General features: G+C 39.3%; 1 protein-coding gene across 13 annotated transcripts in view; it reads left to right on the top strand.

Moving 5' to 3' along the window:
- arid4b (AT-rich interaction domain 4B) overlaps window positions 1–18,325 on the top strand; it is a 126,055-nt gene that overhangs the window by 101,576 nt on the left and 6,154 nt on the right. For 12 of the 13 annotated variants that reach the window (XM_053232602.1, XM_053232599.1, XM_053232598.1 and 9 more), the window contains 5 exons: window positions 1,339–1,550; window positions 11,520–11,702; window positions 13,889–13,973; window positions 14,079–14,283; window positions 16,719–17,912. In XM_053232602.1, the coding sequence (XP_053088577.1) occupies window positions 1,339–1,550; window positions 11,520–11,702; window positions 13,889–13,973; window positions 14,079–14,283; window positions 16,719–17,912 (1,879 nt within the window). The remainder of the gene's footprint in view (window positions 1–1,338; window positions 1,551–11,519; window positions 11,703–13,888; window positions 13,974–14,078; window positions 14,284–16,718; window positions 17,913–18,325) is intronic. The other variant, XM_053232604.1, reaches the window with a different exon arrangement.

Here is an 18,325-nt window from a genome sequence, read left to right as displayed (position 1 = left end):
ACTAACACTTTCAATTGGTGTAACTCTAGAAGATCCTTATGAGTTCTCCTGTCAGTGGTAAATGATCCTGAACAGTGGCCTAACCTGCAATGCCCGGACATATGAATATATGAACCTCATAGAAACTCTGAGCATTTATACTACAGACAAATTGAAGGCATACAAGTGTCTTATAAGTATATGTCTCTTGATTTGTTTGTGGGCATGTTTAAGATGTAATGTTTTTTGATTACAACATCTAGGACATCATGGGATAGAAGGCAGATGGTGCTGCCCAGCCAGATACCATAAACTCATTTGTTAGCTTAACAAAGTTAGCTAGCTAAACGTCTCCATTATAGGCAACTAGCTATAAAAACGGAGCTCCTCGGACCAATTATTCCTGCAACCACAACTGACTTCTATTGGCTTGGAAAGGTGTCTGATAGTATCTGTACAATTAAATTGCAAAGTACAACATGCTCATGCATTTTGGGTGGATCCAGACAGTGGTTGGAGCGATGGGGGCACAAATTTTTATTTAATCATTCAGTGCATGATCTACTATCAGCCTCTCTTGCCATATTAATAATGTTGCAATAAAATACCTTTATGATTGATACACCAGATCCACCTTTCTTTTCTAAATATGGAAGAATGGTAATGATGACTGTGTTGGCCTTTTATAAATGCCATTATTGTGCAAATAATGTACAAAAAATGTTATTTGGCATTTGGTTGGCAAATGTTATCAGCTATGCTATGTGCTATGTTATTCTCCACAAATAAGCATTTGGAACTGTCATGAAATATTTCAGGGGATTCAAACCTGAAATCCCCCCTTCTTGTGCTATGCGTATGAGTGTTGGCCTTTAGAGTGATTCATCAGTTGATTCCAAATCCCATAATGTATCACCCACTGTAGAGACTTATAAATATTATGAAAAAAGTAAAGTTGATGGCATGCAAAGACAAGGGTGATGGGAGACTAAGGGCATGTATTTTCTAAGCAGAGATAATCCAACGTGAGAAGTTCTTAAATCTGTTTCTTAGTTATATATTTTCAGTATTTGAGAAACAAATTATCAATATTTAAATATTTTTTAAAAAATTTAAAAAGCTTTAATCAGCATGTTATCACTTGATAGTTCATACAGTTGAATAGTTTGTTAGCCCTTCTTTCTCTTAGAAAAATATCCTATTCTATTTTCAGACAAGTTATTGGTGTTAATTGATAGAATAATAATAGCCTTAGATTATGCAGAGTTATTAATGCAGAGTTTGACACCCCTGAACTAAAACCATACTATGTCTACTAAGTGGAATTTTGCAAATATTTGTTTGTAAAATTGCTTTTAGGAGGAGAAATCAGAAGAAGTGAGACTTTTTAGGAACAAAGTGAACATCAGAAGCCTGAAGGAAGAAGACCGGGTCTGTAGTGATGAGGAAGACAATAATATTCATAAAGAGCCCCACAAACTCAAAGCTGAAGTAGCTGCACCAACAGAAGATTCATGCACAGAGAATGTGAAGGCGGAACTATGTGACGACCAGAACAAGGAACTGTTACGGTAGGTGTAACTTGCAATGCCAGGCTACACTGTGATTGTCAGCACTTTGGATTACAAATGCAAAGAGGAGACACAGGTTTAAAATGTTAAAACCGGAAAAGAGTGAACAAAGGTAAAAGGAACTGTAGTGTAAAAGTATGCTACTATACTCTTGCCAAAAGCAGCAAAATTGAATAGGTCATTATTCAGTGAAAATAAGTTATAGCAAGCGAGTAAGATGTTGAAAGATGCTGTAGTTGTTAATAAATACATTACAGCTCAGTTATGTAACTTCTTCGTCTTCTGGCAAGGGTGTCTATGGCAGCCCATAGAACCGTCTGGTAAAAAGTTGTGAAATTTGGCACACTGATTGGAGAGGGTCTAAGGAACATTCTGACCAAATTTGGGCCAAGCGTTACCAACACTCTAGCGCCACCATCAGGTCAAATTTGGGCCTAATTTGGAAGTACATTTATCGTCATAACTTTTGAACCGTGTGTCCAAAATTTAAAAGCCAGGCATCTCTGGACACCCTGTTTTGAGTCGAGTTCAATACACCCTATGACATCAATTTCCACCCAATTTGATTTTCTGCCATCTTGGATTTTGTCAAAAACAGCTACTCCTCCTACAGATTTTGTCCAGTCATCACCAAATTTGGCACACATCATCTTCACAGTAAGCTTTACAAAAGTTATCAAAAGAATTTTGAATAGTCCAAAGGATTTGCAGGTAATGGGCCAACGAATCTGACGGTGAAGCCAAACAGGATTTTGAGGCTGTATCTCAGCAACGACTTTGCACACTGACGCAAAACCTGATAGGCATCTTCAGGACCATGACCTGAGGCTATGCAACAAATTTTGTGGTAGCACCACCTACTGGTCAGAAGTTATAATAACATGCCAAAAATGCTTACATTTAACTGCCATTTTTGCTGCTCCTCCTCCAAATTTTGTCCTGTCTTCACCACATTTGGCTCACATCATCTTGAGACCTGTCTGAACAAAATTTATCTAAAGAAATTTTGATATTCATGCCACCCTGCTGCCCATTTGGTCATCTAGACCTTTCCTCGTACAGTCAGAGATTTCCATCACTGTCAAAACATAAAGATCATAAGTGAAACAACAAATCACTCTTGAATCCCATTGCCTCAAGTTTTGCCGCAAGTTTTCCTGTGATTGCTTAGGCAACAATTGTAGTGTGTCTGTGAATGTGTGGCTCACCGATTCTGGGTGCTTGGCCCCTGAAAATGCTGCTTGCAGCTATAATTATTAATATTCTACTACTTAGTCTTCTGCTATTAAGTCTATGGCAGCCCATAGAAATGTACATAAGAAAGTTATGAAATCTGGCACACAGATAGGGGACAGTCTGAAATGTTATCATAGCAAATTTGGAGTTGCTATCTCAAGCCCTCTAGCGCCACGAAAAGCTCAAATTTGTACTCATGTTTATGCTGATAACTTTTGAACCATAAGGGCTTCAAACAAATTTTTTTTCCCTCTGATTCCTTAGATTGTGCCGAGTCAAAAGCATACCATGTGATCAATTTCTGACTAGATTTTCCACCATTTTGAATTTTATGAAAAACCTACTTTTTCAAACTCTTCCTACACTGTGGTCTGATTTTCATGAAAATCGTATCTGCTCAACTTCAGACCATGCCGGAAAAAAGTTATGGATTTCATGTTGATTAGTCAAACCATTCTTGAATGATGGACAAACGAGCTCAATGGCAAGCATGCCGAAATGGACGTGAGGCTATATCTCTGTAACACTTTAATGTATTCAGTCCAAGCTTATTATATTTCATAACCACCATGACTTGAGCATACCTGCACAGTTTCAGAACAGCGCCACCTAGTGCTCACGATATATGAAAAAAGCATATTTTTGCTTCTTTCCAACTCCTGAATGGTTTGTCCTAAAATCAATCAATCAAATGCTGTAAAATTTTTCTATGTCAGCCATTTTGGATGTTGGCCAGTTTGAATTTAGACATAAAATGCTGTATTTTACGAACATCTTGGCGTGTCATTACGAGAATCAGTATATGTCATTGGCACTGTGCTCTGAAGGTACTTAAAGTTTGCCACCTTATAGTCAGAGTGCCACAGTGCCATCTTATGGTGATATCTTATGCCATCTAAATGCTGATAGCTTTTGATTACTTTCGCCTATTTTAAATGTAACCTGCACAGTTTCGGAATAGCGCCACCTAGTGCTAGAAAAGTAAGTTATGGATTCATGCTGATAGACCAAAACCAGTGATTCCACAGTCATTTTGAGCCATGTCCTCCTAGACCATTAATCTAATCTTCACCAAATTTCACATAAATCATTATCAGAGTATGCGGGTAAAGGGCGGGGGGGGGGGGGGGGGGTGTTTTGATAGCTCAGACTGTTTCCATATAATGCATTGACATAAATGCCGCATAGTGTTTTATGCAATATCTTTGCTTAAACTTGATATGTAAATCATGACCATGATCTGATGCTTGCTTATCTCCTTACTTAGCCTCTGTTGTGCTTGGTCCTGTAATTGCTACTTGCAGCTATATTTCTTCTTCTTCTTCTTCTTCTTCTTCTTCTTCTCCCGCTCTGGAGCCTATGTCAGCCCAAAGAAATGTCCATAGGAAAGTTATGAAATTTGGCACACATATAGGGGACAGTCTGAAATGTTAGCTGAGCAAATTTGGAGTCGCTATCTCAAGCCCTGTAGCACCACCAACAGGTCAAAGTTTTACTCCTGTTTCTGCTAATAACCTTTGAACTGTAAGGGCTAGAAACAAAATAATTTTTTTCCCTCTGATTCCTTGGCTCGGGCCAAGTCGAATGCATGCCATGGTTTCAATTTCAGCCTGAATAGATTTTCTGCCATTTTTTATTTTCTGACAAACTATTTTTCGAACTCGTCTTAGATGGTTCGTTGGATCTTCACCAAATTTCAGGGTACGTGAGCAGTTTTCATCAGATATGAAAAATTGCTCTTTTGCTTATAACTTCTGTGTAATTTGTCCTGAAATCATGGAACTGGTGTAAATAATATCTTTTTACACATGCATATAAGGTTCTTAAAACGCCTGAACCCCGATAGTTGCTTCTCGCAGCTATATTTCTCTTTAAGACTGTTAAAACTAATCCAAACTACAGGGTGTCCCAAAAGTCTCCACACATAAATGAAATTAACACTTTTTAGCAAAATGTCTTCCAAAATACTTAGTTTATATAATATTTTTTTTTTTCAGATAGGGTTTAAGAATGCCATTGATAAAAGAGAAATCATTGAAATATTGAAATCATTCTCATGGCTGGATGTAAGGTTGCGATGGACTTTAACAGGAAACATGGCAAGCACATCACACACAACACTTCTGCCAAACTGGGAGCCAAAGTTGGGAGAGATGACTCCATGTGTGTTTACAAAGGAATGGCAATTACAAATGTAGAGGATTTTTTGTAAATAAAGTTACATATCGCTTAAAAACAGTTAATTCCCCCTATGTATGGAGACTTTGTAATACAAAACAATCCACCATCCCCTGAACTTTCTCAGAGAAACAAGGAATTGACAACATCTTGGGTTGAACAGCTTATATAGTATGTCTTTTGAAACTTCTTTGTCTCTTGCCTTGCTCTTATTTTTCAAAAGGCAGTGGACCTTCTGTCAGATGTTATGTTACCTTTCTCTGTTTTGCAGTGATTTCTCCTCTCAACTGCCTCACTACATTAACATATATAAACTTCCATATGTTGGTTTGTTATCTTCAGCCAGTGTGTTCACACACTTACCTCTTTTTGTTTTGAAAAGTCTGATATAATGCAGCAGACTTGAGTGTCCATATTTGTCTTAGGCATGTATACAGGCATGTATTGAGGATTTATATTGGGCATGTTAGCTCTTTGTTATATTTTACTGGTGCTGATATTGCACCACTTGATATTTAAGTGAAGAAATTGATGATGTTTGTTTTGAAGCTGCTTGTGTAGTTGTGTCCCCCTTTAGTTCCCTTTTTTGGTGTAACTCTCTCAGGTTTCATGCGCATGTGGAAACATTGAAAATTCCAGTTTAAGCACCATAAGAAGATCTTCCAATCGACCAGCTTTTTATTTCATTTAGAAAGCTCTGAAACCAGGGTCCTGCCTAACACCTTCTAACCCGTTGGCTCTAGGGTGAGGAACAACTAGGAATGTGTGCTTGTGTGCGTGCGTGTGTTTTTTGATTGGGGATTGGTTGTGGTGGCTCAGTGGTTAAGACATTGGACATCTGATCAGAAGGTTGTGAGTTCAAGTGCCAGCACTACCAAGCTGCCACTGCTGGGCCCTTGAGCAAGGCCCTTGAAATGGGTGTCTGCCAAATGCAAATGTAAAATGTGTGTGCGTGGCAGCAGTTAGTACAGGGATAGTGCACTGCAGTATTGTCTGCCTTGGCTAACTTTTCTTGTGAAATGCCATATGTTGTGCCCCACTATGATAAGGCTATACTTTCTTTTAACAATGTCTACATGCAAGGTTAGCCTGCAGTACCAACTTAAACAGCTGTGCCACAGATCTCACACCTGAATGTTATTCTACACAATTTTTGAGCATATTGTTAACATCACATGCATTATTAATATTATTGTTTATACATTTTATATGTTTATTAATATTCATATTTTCATTTAGCAATACTCTCATGTATATAAAAGTATGTATCACAGACTAATCCTTTAGATTAGTAAAACATATATAGTAGAGTAACACATTAATAATAATAATAATAATAATAATAATAGCCACAAGCAGAGATGAACATAATTTAATAAGTATGAAATTGTAAGAAATGTTGCCAAAACCCATTTGGCTGAATGAGGCCATGTTTTTGAAGCAACCCAGTTGAAATCTATTAAAATTAAATTCAGAACACCAAAATTCAACCAGACTTTTGGTTAATGAGAAACAGGTAAACAACAAACTTTGCACACCTCATCATAACATTGGCCTGAATGTGCCTTTCAAGTTTCAGGTGGATCCATACAACCAGTACCCAATTACATGTGTTTTACTTAATCAAGCTCTGCCCCCTCCCTTGTTTTTGCAATTCTCAACATGTTTTTGATAATTTTTGAATATTAGACTCTGCTGAGTATTTTGACACCAATTTTAGGAACAGAGGACAAAAAAAATTCTAGAACTAGTTTGCAAAAATATATTTAAATTGGAGTGGGTGTGCCTAAATGGTCCAAAAGGCATTTTTGTGTTCAGCCAAAGGATTACAAGAAAAAGAAATTTTAATATTAACCTTTTCCAGGGATACACTCCCCAATGGCCAATTTGAGTGAGTTGCATGGTTAGTAGTTCTGTATATGCCTTTCAAGTTTTGTATGAAACCATGCAAGCAATTATGAGTTAAAGATGTATGTTATAAATTAGGCTCTAAAGAAACTCCATTAATGCTAATAAACTAGTAATGGTTAAAATTACAACCCCTGGCAAAAATTATGGAATCACCACACTTAAAGGATTTTCACCCAGCTCTTTACTTCGTAGCAAATAAACAAATTACAGATATGACACAAAACAATTTTTTATGTCTTTAATAGCTGAACATTCTGGATTTGTGAAATATACCTTAAATGAATTAAATTAAAATATTTTAATTAATGGCATATTTTTTTTCCATATCACATAGAGGAAAAAATTATGGAATCACTCAATTTTGGTGCAAGTATAATCAAAATGGGAAGGTAATAAAAGGAAAACATACGGGTAGACCAAGGAAGATGTGTCAGGATAGAAAACTCAAAGCAATATGATTTGAAAACAGAAACTGCACAACAAAACAAATGAAAAACAAACGGACAGAAACAGGAGTCAATGTTTATGACAGAACTGAAATGGGATTTACAAATAGAAAAGCCAAACAAAAAAACAGCACTAACACCTAAATAGAAGAAGACAAGGTTACCGTGGGCTAAAGAGAACCAATCATGGAGTGTGGATGACTGGATGAAAGTGATATTCAGTGATGAATCACGAATCTGCACTGGTCAAGGAGATGATACTGGAACTTTTGTCTGGTGGTGTTTTTTAGTCAAGTCAAATGGCTTTATTGTCATTTCAACCATATACAGCTAGTACAGTACACAGTGAAAGGAAACAGCGTTCCTCCAGGACCATGGTGCTACAGAAAACAACACAGAACTACAAGAGACTACACATTACTACATAAAGTGCATGTGAAAACATGTGCAAAGAGACAGCACAATAATTACTAAAACAGGACAACAGTGCAGCACCGACCAGTATGAAAGTGTCAGATATAAGAAGTAGTGCAAAAGAATAATAATATAATAAATTGCTGTGAATGTAAATGTAACAACCATGACATAGTGAATTCACCAGATAAGTTTATACCATATATCGCCATAGCAGTTATTGGGGTAGCAGCCAGGTAGAGAGTATAGTAATGACAAGATTTAGGTACAATATTTTTATAAATACAGTAGCAGCAAAAAAATGCAGAAATGTGCAAAAATTGCAAAGGGAGTGGGATGGTGTTCAGTAGAGTGTGTGTATGTGTTTTGTCAGTCCAGTCTCTGAGTGTTGAGGAGTCTGATGGCTTGGGGGAAGAAATCGTTGCACAGTCTGGCAGTGAGGGCCCAAATGCTTTGGTACCTTTTGCCAGACAGCAGGAGGGTGAAGAGTTTGTTTGAGGGGTGTATGGGGTCAATCACAATGCTGGTGGCTTTGTGGATGCAGCATGTGGTGTAAATGTCTATGATGGAGGGAAGAGAGACCCCGATGGTCTCAGCTGTCCTCACTATCCGCTGCAGTGTCTCAATTGGTGCAATTTCCGAAGGAGGCAGTGATGCAGCTGCTCAGAATGCTCTCAATAGTCCCTCTGTAGAATGTGGTGAGGATAGAGGAAGGGTGATGGGCTTTTCTCAGCCTTTGCAGAAAGTAGGGACACTGCTGGGCTTTCTTGGTTATGCAGCTGGGGTTGAGGGACCAGGTGAGGTTCTCCACCAAGTGAACACCAAGGAATTTGGTGCTCTTAACAATCTCCACAGAGGAGCCGTCGATGTTCAGTGGAGAGTTGTCGCTCCATGCTCTCCTGAAGTCAACAACCGTCTCTTTAGTTTTGTCCACATTCAGAGACAGGTTGTTGGCTCTGCACCCTGATGAGATGAGACCCACCACAGTCGTATCATCCGTGAACTTGATGAGCTGTACATTGCTACACAGTCATGAGTCAGCAGAGTGAACAGCAGTAGACTGAGTACACAGCCCTGGGGGTCACAGAGCTCAGTGTGGTGATGTTGGAGATGCTGTTACCGATCCGGACTGACTGAGGTCTCCCAGTCAGGAAGTCCAGGATCCAGTTGCAGAGGAACATATTCAGGCCCAGCATGTTCAGCTTTCCAATCAGATGCTGAGGAGCAGCATTCACATGTATGTGTCCTTTTTGAAAAAAATGCCTTTTGGACCATTTAGGCACACCCACTCCAATTTAGATATATTTTTGCAAATTAGTCCTAGAATTTTTTTGTCCTGTGTTCCAAAAATTGGTGTCAAAATACTCAGCAGAGTCTAATATTCAAGAATTATCAAAAACATGTTGAGAATTGTAAAATAAAGGGAGGGGCAGAGCTTGATTAAGTAAAACACATGTAACTGGGTACTGGTTGTATAGATGCACTTCATGATGATGGTTTAGAGTGCAACGGGATGGTAGTTGTTGAGGCAGGACACTGAAGACTTCTTTGGCATGGGGACGATGGTGGTGGCCTTGAAGCACACTGGATCGATGACGCTGCTCTGGGAGATGTTGAAAATTTCTGTGAAAACATCTGCCAGCTGGTCTGCACATCCTCTGAGCACTCTGCCAGGAACGCTCTGTCACGTTATTCTGAGCCTCAAACCAAGCACAGAAGTTGTTCAGCGCATTTGGAAGGGAGGCATCACTGTCACAGGCCTGTAGTTGGTGATGGGCTGGATGCCTTGCCACATGTGCTGTGTGTCACCACTGTCCTTGAAATGGCTGTGGATTCTCTGTGCTTGTGTGCGCTTTGCCTCTCCGATGGCCTGGGGCAGCTTGGCCCTCACTGTACTCAGGGCCACATTGTCACCTTCTCTGAAGGCAGAGTCTTGGGTCCTCAGCAGCACATGCATCTCTGCGGCCATCCACAGCTTCTGGTTGGAGCGTGTGGTGATGATCTTGGAGACAGTGACTTCATCATTGCATTTGCTGATGTAGCTGGTCACTGATGCTGTGTATTCCTTCAAGCTGGTGAAGTCGTCATCGGTTGCAGCTTCCCTGAACATTCAGCCAGTCAGTGTGCTCAAAATAGACCTGAAGAGCAGAGATGGCCCCTGTTGGCCAGGTTTTCACCTGCTTCAGAACCAGTATGGAGCGTTTGACAAGAGGTTTGTATGCTGGGATTAGCATAACAGAGATGTGGTCTGAGTAACCAAGGTGAGGGCGGGGTTCTGCCCGTTACACGCCGGGGATGTTTGTGTAAACAAGATCCAGTGCGTTCTCAAAGTCTAAAGTCCACATGTTGATGGAATTTAGGGAGCACTGACTTGAGATTTGCATGGTTGAAATCTCCAGCAACAATTGTTGACAGCAGTTCGCTAATATCCGCATACAGTTCACAGAGCGCCTGGTTAGCATTAGGACTGGGGGGAGTGTACACTTCGAAGCACCATCTTGGATCCAAAGGGGCTGCTGCGTGCTATTGCGGCACCGCCATCTTGGATCAATGTTGAAACATATAAAGATGACTGCCTGAAAGAAAACAATCAAATTTCCACACTTACGTGGGAGATGGGGAGATGGCAGTTACCTAAACAGTCAGTGCACAGGTGTACATTGAAATTTTGGCCATTTTTCTCATTCCACTGATAGAAAATAGCTTTGATGAGAAAGAAGTCATTTTTCAGGATGATGATGCATCTTGCCACAGAGTTGAAGCTTTTCTTCAGGAAATGCATATCAACTCGATGACATGGCCAGCAAACAGTCCGGATCTCAATCCGATTGAAAATTTATGGTGGAATTTTAAAAATAATTGGTCCATGACAGGGCTCCATCCTGCAAAGCTGATCAGCCCTGTCCTGCCCTGTCAGCCCAGCCCTGGAGCCCTGTCATGGACCAATTATTTTTAATTGTTTTTTTATTTTTAATTGCAACTGCTATTCGAGAAAGTGGGAACCAGCTTGATATAAAATATTGTTTTTCAATAGTGAAATCCATGCCTCAAAGAATTCAAGCCATCAAAAATGCCAGAGGAGGAGTAACAAAATTGTAATTTTTTGTACTAATTTTTTTTTTTTTTTTTTAAACTAATTGTAATTTTTTTTTTGATGATTCCGTAATTTTTTTCCTCTACCTGATCTGGGAAAAAATATGCCATTAATTAATATAATTTAATTTGTTTGAGGTATGCTTTACGAAGCCAGAAAGTTCAGCTATTAAACAAAAATTGTTTTGTGTCATATCTGTGATTTGTTCATTTGCTACGAAGTAAAAAAAAATCAGGGTGAACATCCTCTGAGTGTGATTCCATAATTTTTGGCAGGGGTTGTAGATCACAAGGAGCCTGTTTATAACATATGTTTTTAACATACTTTCTGTAATGTCCAATATGGTAATGTCAAGCCTAACAGCACAAAATGTAGATTAATGGAGTCAGTGATGATCTACATGTAAATCTTTAATTTACCTTTACTTCTTCAAATCGAGAGAATCGAGAGACTCAGGCAAGCAAGAAACTTATTATTAGTATTATTATTATTATTATTATTATTGCTACTACAACAAATGGATTAAATAAATTTAAGGCTATAGGATATTCATATTCAACCAAGTGATGGTACTACAGAAGCTGATAGCTCAGTTTTTTTTTTTTTTTTTTAAAGAGGGTGCAGATGGGTTCTTGTCTATATTCTGGGGCAGGCTTAGGGAAAGGAAGTGCTGAACTGTCTTTCTTGCAGGGATGACAGCAGTCAGGAGTGGGAGGAAGGGGAGGAGTTTGAGTGTTACCCCCCTGGGATGAAGGTGCAGGTGAGGTATGGGCGAGGTCGCAATCAGAAGACGTACGAAGCCACTGTGAAAGAGTCAGACCTGGAGGGGGGAGAGGTGCTCTACCTGGTACACTACTGTGGCTGGAATGTCAGGTAAGGCAGGACCCTGGGAACTCTATGTGTTACCAAAAAAAAATGTGGTCGCTCCTTCTGAGAAAAGGATCCAATTTCTAGTGCAACCCTCATGTCTCTGTGTCAGCTTCTAGCCCAATCTCAAAGCATCTTTCTTTCAGTGTGGTGTGTATAGAGTTTCATTGTGGCCATCTAGTGGTTGATGAAATCAGATGTGTGTTTCTGACATTTAATTAAACGGATTACTGGCATTCTGATTATCCATAGGCTAAACCTGTCTGGAAAACAAATGCTGTGAGACTATTTGGAGTTATGGAAATGGTGAAATCCCCAGCATGACTATGCTGTCTGTTTCTGATGGATTAGTATTTCTTAGTAATACATGCTAGTGTTGGGGAAAACTGCTTCCATTACATGGCGTGAGCAGGTGGACTAGGTTTTTGCACTGAACTGTGGGAACACTATGTGAAATGGTCACGCATTTTACTGATAACATTTTCCGCAAAGCACCAGGACTTTACAGATTTAGATTTAGATTTAGAAGGTTATTTGTGCAATATTGTTGCCTGAATACACTTAATATTAAAGGAATAGTCTAATCATAATCATCATTTCCTCTTTCAGGACAAAATGCTACTTAATCCTTCATGTATGTGTTGATCAAGCTGTCATATTTTTATCCATGTTGAAAAAAACCTCATGAACATTTTCAGCACAATTGTACTGCCAACCTCATCTTAATCATGAAGATAATGGTGTATTTTGAGATCTGTGTGATGTTTGTGTTAATGTTCTTAACAGTTGTAACTAGGGATGCATCAGTATGGGTATATGGTATATAATACCATGGCTCATTTATTGTACTTGGAAAATGTGTGCCAATACCAACACTGATACTATGTGACATAATGTGAAATGCCAGTGATCTGCACATATTTCATGAGTAATGATGCAGTCAAAGGAACGCAGACTGCAAACTGTGCTCTGTGAAAATATCAAGTGGAACTATAGCATTTTTCTCTTATAAAAGTAAACTGATAAAACATCATAAATATAAAACTCAGCCCAAGGAGTTCACTGCTTATAGCATACACTAGGTGAAAAAAAATATCTACAAACAAGCCGAGGTGACTGAAAATAACAGTGCTTACCCAGTATGTTGTTCTTGATGATCAGCCATTATCGGTCAGTGACATTGTGGGATTTCATCACAGTGAAAATAAAAATGTACTTTACTTACAGCTGTACAGAAGTACTTTTTTAGGCTAAGTAACATGTCCGTGACACACATCCATGACAAACCTGATTGATTAATACTATAGGCCAATTTACACTGGATACATTGTGTAAAGATGTCATTGAATTCCTTTTTAAAAAGCATTTCAAGCCATACTTCCATTAAAGACTTACCAGAGGTGCTGCCTTTGTTGCACATTTCAGGGTTTCTTTTTGTCCACATTAGTGAAACGTAAACTCCATAGAGACCCACTGAGATCTCAAAATCACGCTTTCTATACACTGTGCACTTAAAATCATAATCTTCAAAGATGTCGTGACTGTGCAACCTGTAGTTGCAGAGCAAATTGTTTGCATGCTATGATACTAATTTTACACCAACATGGGGAAGAAAAATAAACATAAATATACACTTTCTCATTGTCTCTGATCATTTTCTTAGGTAAACATTGTTGTAACTGCAGCCGGCAGATCGCTACACACAAAAAAGGCTTAGTAATAAAGCCTTTTGAGCAAAGGACACTTAGCAATGTGAAGTTTGGTTTTTGGGTGCTTTACATCCAGAATTAGTGCCTAATTCATGACAGTTGGGCAAAAACAATAACCAGAAATGTAAATTCATCTACTCTTAACTGATATTAATGGTTGATTGAACAAGAGTTGCCAAAACAGATTAAAGCGAAGTATGCTGTTTCTCTTTCTCCTGCCAGTAGGCCTTATGGAAATGCAGCTGATATGTATCCGGTGTGGACTGACTGAAGTCTTAACATGACTCTTATAAGTAGGTTACTCATTTAGGTATTGGAAAGTATCAAAAACATGTACTTGTACTCATTCTGAGTCTGGGAAAAAAAAATTGTTTCGATACATCTCTAGTTGTCACAGGTTGAGTGTGTAATTGTTCTGTCATGTCTTTTAGACTAGCTGAACTTTAGTGCAGAATATTCACGTAACTACTTCTTTCTCAAAAGGTATGATGAGTGGATTAAAGCCGACAAGATTGTCCGACCAGCTAATAAGAATGTTACCAAAATAAAGCATAGGAAAAAAATAAAGGTAAAAATGTCTAATGCTTACCTGTTCGCATAATAAAATGAAATGAAAGGATTGGGACAAAAATGAAAGAATTGTGACTTGCTTTTTTTTCTTCTTTTTTTTAAGAACAAAACTGAAAGAGAAAGAGACCGAATAGAGAGTTTAAATGACAGAGAGGACCTTTCTCCTACAAACAATCGCATCAACCGACTCTCAAAACCTTTCTCTGGCAGTGATGGTTTTCCCAAAATGGAAGAATTTAAAGATGCAGGTGGCCAGAAGAGTCCTGTTAAATCCCTCAAGATCACCTCCAATCTCAATGGCCTCCAAGGTAATTTCTGAGATGCTGGTCATCATTTGCACTGCTTGTTTTATTTAACCTTTCACTGTTTTAGTCACCTACATTTGTTTTTATGAACATCACTGTGACCACCTGGCATTGTGGCCTGGTGGTCAGGCTCAACAGGAATAAACATGTCCTGGCAAGGAAGTCGATTTACTTGAATGAAAAAGGACAATAGATGTGACAAACGAGTTTGTTTCTGGTAGTCCTTAGTTTTGCTTTGTGCCATCCAGAATTATTGGCATGCTTCATGAAAATAAGCAAAAATGAAAAGAAACACGTGCAATAACTGATATTTTGACATGTTATTCTACAAATGCTGTTTTCTAAGCTATCAGCACCCATTAAAAAATTAATATTTTGCAATGCTTGCCCTAGAGAAAGTAGCAGTACTGAGTCTCTTTCTGTGCTAACAAGTTCTAACAAGATTGAAGACCCATGTGGTTGGTACTTGGTTCACTTACACATGATAAACATTTTAAACATAAGCATGACATATGCTAAATCTTCCATCAGCTGAGGCTTTTATTTATGGCTTATGGCTATGCACAGTCCAGCCCGCTCTATGTTTATACTGTGGCATTTCTTTTGTCATAATTTATTTTTCATATTCTTTAATTAATGCCAATAATACAACACAATTGGTTTTCACAAAATTTCTCTCAGTAGTATTCTTAGTTCCTGACCTGGTGAACTAGCATGATGACATCTTTTTGATAGAGACTACAAAGCACTTACATCCCTTTGGATAAGGGCATCTGCTAAATGCTGTAAATATCAATAAATAAGCAATTTAAACGTGACAGTATAATCCATATATAAAAGTGTAGTAATCCCTGCAAAATGATCTGAAGTTGGCCAAGCGACATTTACATTAGTTAGTCTTCGTATGAGTAAATTTATACATACACACAAAATAAATAGATTTTCAGTAATACCAAATAAAATGTAAATCCTTTTGTTTAATTTCATTCAATCACTTTTGTTCATTTTTATTATTAATGGCAATGGTTCTGGAGGGCACTGTAGGTGTATTTTAAGGCCGTGAATTTGCAAAACAACAGAAATTAAGAGGGTGGAGAATGATTTTTTTTTGTACTGGGAAAAAAAAAAACAAATTGGAAGAACTGCTTAATAAATAAGTAGTGTACCCACCAGTCTCTTAGGCACAACACTTTTGTCTACTCAATGTTTTCCTAATGTTGCTTGTAGCCCACAGTTGCTAAACTTCCATGCTGATATAACCAGGATCTCATTTATAAAAGCCTGTGTAGAACACATTCTAAATTTGGGTGTAAGAGCTGCCTGTACACATAAGAAAACTGGTACATCACATACATATGCACAGCTGTATGCAATGGCCACTGTTAAATCCCCACACATTCTAAGTTGATGTGCTCATCCACAGCCACACTCATTTGCATAAAGAAATGCTCACAAATCGCTATATATGGTATACAACTTCCCTTTAAAAAGCACAGTAGCTTGTTCACTGTGCTGCCTGTTAAAAGGTCTAAGAACTTCATTATGTACTGCATTGACAATAAAGTAAAGATGCTGTTGCATGAAGTAGCACAAAGCAAAAATTGTTTATATGGCAGTTTTAAGAGTTGTTTGTCTAATAAATAAATATGATAGAAATAATTTTATGAATGTGTGTGCATTCCCCAATTAGATTTAGAAATTCTCCAATGGCATGAAACTGCGTCATTTTTGCTCTTTCTAATGTATTGCAGTGTGAGCAACATGAATGAAGGTATGACCTGTCCATTATTCAGCATGTAGTTGGTTGGGAAATCCCAGTACAGTCTCCAAACTCTGTTTGAAATTTGTAACTAAAACTGCACTGGACAAACAATCTATTAAAGAGCCACTCGTCACTCTCAGCACAGAGTTTCCAGTGGCACCTAAAAACACATTCCCCCTGCAAAGCTGCCTGAGCCAAATTTTCAAACAAGGCATAATCCCAATCGATCTTTAAATGTGCCTTATATACAATTTTACTTTATATTCCATCTGCGTCATCTATCCACATCTTGTGAGCACCGAAAAGAGTAACTAATCTCAATTATGCTGATATAATTGACAATAAGTGGAATGGAACCTTCTCATAATCAGTTTACCTGGTATTACACTTTTCTACCACTATGGCTTCCTGCATACACATGGTCAGGAGTGTACAGAAGTGTACGCACATCTAAACTTGATAAATCCTATTCAATGCATAGAAACACAATTTACGTACAAGAGTATGCATACGCATGTTTGATAAATAAGGCTCTTGGGTCGTGAACCACTACATTCCCTTCAAAATCACTTCACAAGAGAGCCACCATTGTTGCTCCACACGGATGAAGTCAAAAGCCTGTTCTGACTGTTACTTAAGTATTGTGTGTATGTGTGTGTGTGTGTGTGTGTGTTAGCACCTGAGAGCTCCATAGATCACAGCAAACATGAGCAGGATGAACAAGGTGACCATAATAATGATTGTCCAGCAGGCCAGCTAAGCCTTCAGAGAAGAGCTTCTCCAGAAAGCCTTTATAAAGCCCCACAATGGGAAAGTGAGCCATCCAGTGAGGGACACAAAGCTTCAGTGAGTATGGGCACCACAGAGGTATCATCCAGCCAGTACAGTCCAGAAACAAATAAACAGTTAGTAACAGAGGGGGAGGCCTTGAGCACCAGGAGAAGAAAAGCTGATGGAACTACTGAGCGTACACATAAAACCCAACGCAAAGGCAAAACCAGGGGTAGCAAGTTGAGCGATTGGCTGTCAGAGAGTTCACTTAAGAAGCTGGAAGAAAGAAACATTGGTACTCTGGATGGAGGCATGCAGTCCAGCAGCAGTTCTGAGGATGAGGGTGGTCTTCTTATGGAATCCCAGGCCAAAGAAGAGCTTCTAATGCACCACAAAGCCAAGGGTGCCCCTTCAAAGAAGTACAACGGCCTGAAGGAAAAGGCCAAGGGTGGTCGGTCTTCGGCATTCTGGGAAATCCCTGACAAGCGAGCTAAAATGACATCTGGAATGGAAGACAGGACACCTGGCTGCCGTACCAAAGGCCATAAGGATGTATGGTCCAGTATTCAGGCCCAGTGGCCTAAGAAAACCCTGAAAGAGTTGTTTTCTGATTCAGACACTGAAGCTGCAAATTCTCCTCCTCCAGTGGTACCTGGACTGGGTGACCTGGATCCCGAGCCTGAGCAGAAAAGTGAAACACGTGAGGAGCCACAGGAGAGCCAAGAAAAGAACCAGGAGTATCCCAGCAGTGGAAGCAACTCCATCCTCAACACACCACCCACCACGCCAGAGTCTGCTGAGGTCTTGCGTGAGATGCACTCATCCTCACCACCCCCTCAGAGTTCTGTCCTGGCATCTTGCTCTCCAGCCACATCCTCACCAGCTGGGCCTTTGACAGAAGAGTGTGTTGGTGGGCGCAGCGAGTCTGACACTAGTACAGTGGAGATGGATATTGTGAGCTGTGAGTTTCACACACTGCCTCAGGAAGAGCAGTCAGAATCCCTCTCCAAAGCTTTTGATGCAAACCTGTCCAGCAACAGCAGCTGTAGCCTGAGTTTAAGCAGCAGCAGTCAGCAGGAGAGTGAGCAGAAATCCAAAGGTAGGCAATAAATGAAAATTTTATTTTAACTGTTTATTGGTATTGTTGCTGTCTCACACCTTCAAGGTCCTGGGTTTGATTTTGAGCTCACATTACTGTCTGTGCAGGGTTTAAGTTCTCCCTCTGTCCAAAAATATTCTAGTAGGTGGATTTTGCAATGGTAAATTGGCTGTAGTTGAGAATGTGTGTGTGTGTGTGTGTGTGTGTATACATGGTGCCCAGCGATGAACTGGCGACATGTCCAGGGTGAAGTCTCCTGCCTTGTGCTCAGTGTTGCCCGGATTGGCACTGGATTTGCCATGACTCTGACCAGGCAGCAGTTACTGACTGACTGACTGAATGAATGAATGAACATATTTTGACCGTCAGTATTATATAGTTTAAAATATTTAGTAAGCTGCTTCAAACCCTCC

This window comes from Pangasianodon hypophthalmus, chromosome 3 (assembly GCF_027358585.1).
Source record: "Pangasianodon hypophthalmus isolate fPanHyp1 chromosome 3, fPanHyp1.pri, whole genome shotgun sequence".
Classification (NCBI taxonomy): Eukaryota; Metazoa; Chordata; class Actinopteri; order Siluriformes; family Pangasiidae; genus Pangasianodon; species Pangasianodon hypophthalmus.
This window is presented reverse-complemented; position numbering and strand designations above follow the sequence as displayed.